Below are 6,844 nucleotides of genomic sequence, written 5' to 3'. Positions count from 1 at the left end.
GAGACGGGGGGGGGGGGACACGCGCCAGCCAGGAGGTAGGAGGGCGAGGGGCAGATGGCAGGTGATGGGGGGGGCAGCCTCCAAGCGGTAGAAAACACCCTGGCCCCCTAACCGGGCCCTGCCGCGACGTCAAGGGGGGGGGAGCGTCGTGACTATACCCCTACAATCAAACCCCCCTGGAGCATATCCTGGGGCATACCCGCACCCCCAAAACACACACACACACACGCGCGCGCTGTATGTTCACGTGCCGCCTTCGACATTCGCGCACACACACATACAGACATACATACGTACACACACACACACCGCTCGTGGCACATCCCTTTGTACAAAACACACACCCAACATCACCCCCCAACCCCCTCACCCCGAGGGCTCCCAGCCACCTCCAGCAGCACCTCCACTTCTCCCAAACGCGGCCGTCTTCTCCTCCTCCTCCGCGTCCTGATCCTCCTCCTTCGGCATCGCCCCCCACGACGCCGCCAAAACACCGCCACCACCCCCACCCCCACCACCACCCCAGCAACCTCCTCGTCCTCCCCCCCGCATAAACAGCCGACCAGGCAGCGGCCGGCTGGATGCGTGTGCCGGTATGGGTGTCGATATGGGTATGGAGGCGGACGAGGGGCCGGGGGCGGGGGCGGGTGGCTGAGGGAAGCGCGCGGCCAGGTCACCCGCTGAGGTGATGTCGAAGCAGTAGGCGTGGTCCGCGTGGTAGCTGGTGACCACCTGGCACATACAGGACCCGCAGGGGGTGGGGGGTGGGGGTGAGTTGTGGAAATCGGCAACTCACTCAGTCACCGGAATGACCGACCGACCCGGCGTTGGCGGGAATACGCCAGGTATGTAGGTTGTGTGTGCGGGTGGGGGGATGGGGGGAAGAGGGGAACAAAAGCAATTCGCACTGGCGAAAGGGGGGGAGGAGCCTTCATCATTAACCCCCCATAAACATATACATACATACATACACGGCCTGTCTCGCTGTATAACTCCCCAGCCCTGAAGCAAAACACCTGCTCACTTTCCCCCCCATCACCCACCCCGCCAAAACGTCCCCAGGAGAGGACGTCGGCCTTTGGTGCTTCGACTTAGGGTTTTAGCCCCTTCTTGACTCCTGGCATGTCATTCCCCCTTCCCACTTCTCTCCCCCCCCCCCAAAACACACACACACACGCACACACACGCACACGCACACGTACCTTATCACCCCGGTTAGAGAAGGACACGTAGGTAGCGTGCGCCCGAGTGGGGCGGGTAGCCGCCCCCAGGGGTAAGTGCGGGGGAGCCAGCCGCATCAGAGCCGCCGTGTCCGCACCCCCCTTCCAGGTGCAGGTGCTCAGCTTCCGCCTGTCGTACAGACGGATGTACACGTCGCTGCCGGCGACGGCTACCAGGTGCGGGTGAGCCTGTACGGGTACGGGTACGGGTACGGGTTCCCGCGGGGGATGGGGGGAGACGCTGTCCCTTAGGGACACGATAAACCCTCCGGGTGCACGGCCCCAACACCCCCCACGGCCCCACGCCTTGTCAGCATGCAGCCCCCGCCTTAACCCACAGGTCGAAAAGCTACCGTTCGGCCTATTCGTAAAGGCTGACATGGTCTGTCAGTTCGGCCACCAAACACCCCCCCCCAGGGGGATGTCCTCCTGTTGCGGCTGTCGACTGCTGCGTACCTTGTTGATGTCGAGACTCTTGACTTGTACGACCTCGCGCTTGCCGTACACCTAGGACGATGCGAAAGAGAGAGAGAAGAGAGAGAGACAGAGGGCAAGAGGAGTGAGAGCTGCGGAGTTATAGCGTGGCGAGGTGAAGACCGGGGGGGGGGTTGAGGCTGCAGGTAGTGGGGAATCCCAGCCGGACGCCGAGGAGACCGCCCGGGGGGAACTCCCAGGGTTTCAGGGGGGTTTTATGTACACATGTATACATTTACATTTACATACCTACTGGCCGAATGCAAGGAGCTAGGAGATGAGCAGTCGACCATCTAAATGTGCTTGGGATAGCTATTAGCTAGGTGAGGTAGGTTGGGTATTTTGACGAACTCGGCAACGACCTTCCTAGTTGGGAAACACACACCTCACTGGGACCGCACCCGCACCCGCACACCCCCAACCCCTTGAATACGGCACCCCTAAGCCCCCAAACCCCTAAGCCCTCGAATACGGCACCCCTAAGCCTCCAAACCCCTAAGCCCTCACCCCTTCTTCGCAACGCACCTGCAACAGCACCGTCGGGCTCTCAAAGCTATCCTGATTGGGCAGACGTGTGTCGAACTGCCGTACAACGCCATCCTCGCCGCATGACCAAAAGTTGTGAGGATTCATGGGCTCCACTTTGACGTCCTGTGGCGCCGTACACACGTGTGCGTCAGCAAGGCGTACGGCAAAGGATGCCAACTTGGGGCTAACACCCAACATATGTACGGCAAAACACAATGATGTACACGCAGCTTAAAACGCCCTGAAGGGGAACAAAAGACATACACACACATAAATGGTACGGTTAGGTGCCCATGGCCAGTGTCAGGCCCGCATCAATGTGTAACATACACACACATACACACACACGGGCGCACACACACACACACTGTTTACCCAAGCCCACCCCCCAAGCCCACCTTGACACGATCCCGGTGTGACAAATACACCTTGGTCCTCGGCACCACCAAACGCACATTCGCCGCCGCCACTCGCCGCCGCAGGACATGGTCCCCAGCCCGCGATCCCGCGGCGCCCTGCCGGCCGACTGCACGTGCCGCTGCCGCCGCCGACATCGGCGACGCTTCCATGTCGTGCAGCTGTACGGTATTGTCCATGGCTCCGGTGACGATACGGCGGTCTCCCGTACACGGCAGGAATTGGACTCCGAAGATGTTGAGCCGGTGTTCGGTGGATAGCGCCAAGGGGGGCCGATCCACGTCGGGGTAGTGCCAAATGATCGCCTGAAGAGATCGGTCGGCCGGACGTGACGAACTCCCTTATGCACGTGATATGATAGTCTGACAACCGATTTTGGTGGAAGGGCAGGCAAGGAAATGACTGGAAGGGCTTCGGAAGGGTTCTAACCGTCTTTGGCCATCTTGTCATGTGGGTTTGTTCCAATGTGCGTGTGCTGCACAGCTCAAAATTTGCGCTTGGCTGAATCTGTAATCATGTTAATACTTTCAAATCACCGCCTTGGACCAGGCTTATGAGGGACAGCAGAAGCCTGCAACATCGTTTAAGTATGTCAGAAAACTTGATCATATGAGAACTTCCGACTGGAGAGCTTTGACTGATCGTGTCCAGACCGAAATTGGCTGGCTGCTGCCCTGAAGAAGCTGTTGGCTGTGATTAAATGTGGGGGAATCATGCGATGCCTGCCTAAGTCGCAACAAAGAGACGACTGCGAGGACGTTCAGGATCAACAACTTCCCCCGGAGAGAGGAAGCGGGAACGGCTGCAGTGGGCTGCGATGATGCTGGACAGGCCCGTGGTGTGGTTTGGGGCGGTGTGGGGGGTTTGAGGGACGCTGCAGGAGAGGATTTGGGGGGACAACCGAAGGGGTTCTCCTTCTTCCCCTAAAGGATCTTTAGTTCAGATGGGGGTGGGGGAGGAGGAAGGTGCCATGTTGGGGCGGGCCCCCGAACTCCATTTCGCAAAAGGTTATTTTCCACGAATTAAGGTCCGTCAGAGCGGTACGGCCATCCGCCCATATGGGTCGAAAGCAAAATCAATTTCTCCTCAAGGACGCTGTCCATGGCGATGCAGTACCGGCGCAGAACGGAGTTTGGCCCGGAGGCAACCCGACTGCCTGACGACACGTGGAATTGCATGGGATGGCAAGGAGTATGGTCTTTCACTCCATTTCTTGGCAGATTTCCAGTTGGCGGAGCTCGTTGCGACATGGTAACTCCCAAAATGTAAGTTCTCTGTGCCTCGTTACAAATGGCGTTTCCTGTTTCCTTTGCATGTCCACTTTAAAGAGGCACGGACGTTGCGGGCTGAGCCTGTGTCGGCGCTTAGGGGTTTGCTGATTGCCTAAAAGCCGCGTAAGGTAACTGTACGAAGGAATTGCCCGCAGTTTCGCGCTCTGCGAGAACGCTGGGCAGCCCTGATCCTGGTATGGGTATTCTTCCATGTTTCTGAAACTCCTAAGACCATGACCTGTGTGGATGTGGGTAATCTGGAGCAACGCCGTAGGGCTGAAGGCGATGCCATGGTGCCCCTATCGCCCACTCTGTGTCGCCTTGACGTTAACAGTGATGCTCCAATACCTACCCGCCGATCGTCAGAGCCAGACACGAGTAGAGATCCATCTGCGTTCCACCCCAAGCGGTTGACGCAACCATTGTGTCCCTCATAGGTGTGCTCGACACTCAGCTTGCTGGCATAGTGAACAGGGAAGTGAAGGCTCCGCTTAAAAGCAAGAGCATCCTGGCCGCAAACAGAAGCGGAACAAGGAGAGAACGCAGAAGGGTTAGCTGACCTTCGCCTACAGAGCAACGTTGCTGCGCACGTTAGCCACCCCGCAGCTACCAATTCATGGGAGGGTGCAGCTTGTATAAACACTCGCGAGAAAGAAACATGCTGGCAGCGTTATGAAAGCAGGCAGCGTGCTGAGTTGCCGTCACCCACCTGGGAGCCCGCAACACCCCTCTCCCTGGCCAGGAGGAGCCGATGCATTCCTGCTGGGGCCACGGGCATTTTACAGAAGAAGCCTATTCACTGGCAGCTCCTAACAGAAGGAATCATGTTTTTGCAGCGTCATAAAATGGCACACGGTTTTCGTACATACATAGGTTGAATAATGGCATAACTTGTCTGCAGGTTGGGCGTCCGCAAACGACAATCCACCGATCGGCCCACGAATCTACGGCGATTGTACAGGTGCAACTGTTCCGCACGTTCGCCAACGTTTCCCGAGCCAAACGTAGTTTTGTTTGATGCGTCTCTTAGATACCTCAGAAAACTCAATTTCATTCATGCTTCATGCACTTGAGCAGCGCTTGGGCCAGCGACCGCAACAGTTAAGCCTTCAGACAATAATGGATTGAATTTCAGCTGGAGTTCTGTAACTATGTTTCCAACGCGTATGTTTGGGGGCAACCCCTCCAGCTTCAAATTAATATTGGAGTATGGAAGGGACAGCTTCGCAGAACAACCAGCCCTCCTGCCGGGCGGTCAAGTTCGCCTCGCAAAGGCGCTGGCCACTTTGGATTTTGAATTCAACAGCGATGAAAGCGAGGCAGCCGTCCTTGAGCGCTTCACGCAAGCGAAGAGTAGGGTTGCCTTCGACCGGCTGGAGGAGCGGGTGGTGCTCAAGCTCTCGCAATCAGTCCATGGCGTCAGAGTCAAGCTGTCAATTGCCTGCATGTCGCCGGCGTTGCGATCCTTGCAGGTCGTCCGAACTTCGTCCACAGGTGTGTAGCACCTGGCATGCCGTCATCCACTTGTAGCATGCCCCCGGCCGCCGCTCCGCGTTGCGCTCCGTACACCGGCGCTCTTGCCTCCACGCAACCGAGAGAAGCACACTTCAGAACATTCAACTGGTCTTTCCAAAAAGACCCCAGACTAGACCTCCGACAAAATGTCCTTGGCGGTCGCGCCGGTGGAGCATGGGGGCCAACGACTCGCGCTGTTGGGGCAGCGGGGCCGGTTCCCACACCCCACTCTCCAGCTTTACTGATTGCTCCCTCACCTCCTGTCTCTTATCTTCTCCACTTCCCCTTTCTGCTTCCGGAGCTGCTCGGGGCAGTTGCCTAATTGCTCTGGACTCCGATACCAGGTGCTTCGGGCAGTCCGACACCTTCGCTTAGCTTGTTGCAGCATCCTACGACCCTCTGTGACCATTTCCTTTCCGCAACCTGCGATTCCCCCCCTTTCCCCCCTGGACGAAGGCGCCGCCCCGGAGGCGCTGCTAACGGCGCTGTTTAAGCATTGCGATCTCACAGGCGTCTGGAAGTTGCGTGGCGCAGAAGGCTTTGGCAATTTCTGGTGCAGGTATGTGACGATGTACGTCTGTATGTTCGTCACGCCTGGCACAAATACATATGTTCGTATATACATACCTGAATACACCTGACCCAGATCAGCCCTCAGCCCAATTCGTACTTCCTATCGTGGCCAACCTTCTCTTCCCCTACTACCACTATCCCCCCCTCCCGGCCCCCCTTGGTACACTCTTGCCCTGGCAGCAGCAGCTTCACTCGTTCGTGGTTCGTCTTCCCCCCCTTTCCCCCACACACACGCGCACACAAACCCAGTATCTCGCTTCTTCTCCTACAGTATTGATCTTATCTTGGGGTACCCGTGTATGCTTTCTTTTCTCTACGTCAATCGTCTGGGGCTTCGTCGTATAACCCCACCCCACCCCCCCCCACACACACACACATCCACACGCACGCACCCACGGGGGAACTCCCCCGCCACTCACTTTCCCCAGTCCCCCGCCCAGTCCCCCGCCCAGTCCCCCGCGCTGCACACCCTTACCTACCCGCGGCCTACCTCCTACAGCTGACTGACTGCTTCGCTTTTTGCTTGTGATTCCTCCCCCCGCCTTTCCCCCTTTTTCCCCTTTTACAGCTGCTGCGAGGTTCGCAGCTGGCGCAGCCTTGCCAACATGAACCTATCTTCGTGCGGGCTGACCTCCCTGCCGGCGGCTCTGGGCTCCCTCGTGACCTTGCGCATGCTGAGGCTTTCACATAACAAGCTGACGACGCTGCCGGTGGAGGTGTCGGCGCTGACGGCGCTGGAGGTCCTAGCGGTGGACCACAACCAGCTCGCATCCATTCCTGGTGGGGGCTGGATGAGGATGTTGGGAGGGTGAATTGTGTGTGTGTGTGTGTATGTGTGTGTGTTTT

General features: G+C 58.0%; 2 protein-coding genes across 2 annotated transcripts in view; one reads left to right on the top strand and one right to left on the bottom strand.

Annotated features, from left to right (window-relative positions):
- Positions 1-4,688, bottom strand: part of VOLCADRAFT_100946 (uncharacterized protein) — a gene marked incomplete at both ends in the record, with an annotated part of 15,421 nt that extends 10,733 nt beyond the window's left edge. The window contains 7 exons of the mRNA XM_002959430.1: positions 390-732; positions 1,203-1,409; positions 1,677-1,727; positions 2,220-2,345; positions 2,621-2,944; positions 4,263-4,418; positions 4,620-4,688. Coding sequence (XP_002959476.1) covers positions 390-732; positions 1,203-1,409; positions 1,677-1,727; positions 2,220-2,345; positions 2,621-2,944; positions 4,263-4,418; positions 4,620-4,688 — 1,276 coding nt within the window. The remainder of the gene's footprint in view (positions 1-389; positions 733-1,202; positions 1,410-1,676; positions 1,728-2,219; positions 2,346-2,620; positions 2,945-4,262; positions 4,419-4,619) is intronic.
- A 373-nt stretch (positions 4,689-5,061) lies between these two features.
- Positions 5,062-6,778, top strand: VOLCADRAFT_100945 (uncharacterized protein; the record flags this gene model as incomplete). Its single annotated transcript, XM_002959431.1, has 3 exons — positions 5,062-5,404; positions 5,882-5,984; positions 6,567-6,778. Coding segments are annotated over 3 exons (658 nt in total), but the record flags the coding sequence as incomplete, so codon positions are not given.
- Positions 6,779-6,844: the final 66 nt, after the last annotated feature.

Source organism: Volvox carteri (assembly GCF_000143455.1).
Source record: "Volvox carteri f. nagariensis unplaced genomic scaffold VOLCAscaffold_243, whole genome shotgun sequence".
Lineage (NCBI taxonomy): Eukaryota > Viridiplantae > Chlorophyta > Chlorophyceae > Chlamydomonadales > Volvocaceae > Volvox > Volvox carteri.
This window is presented reverse-complemented; position numbering and strand designations above follow the sequence as displayed.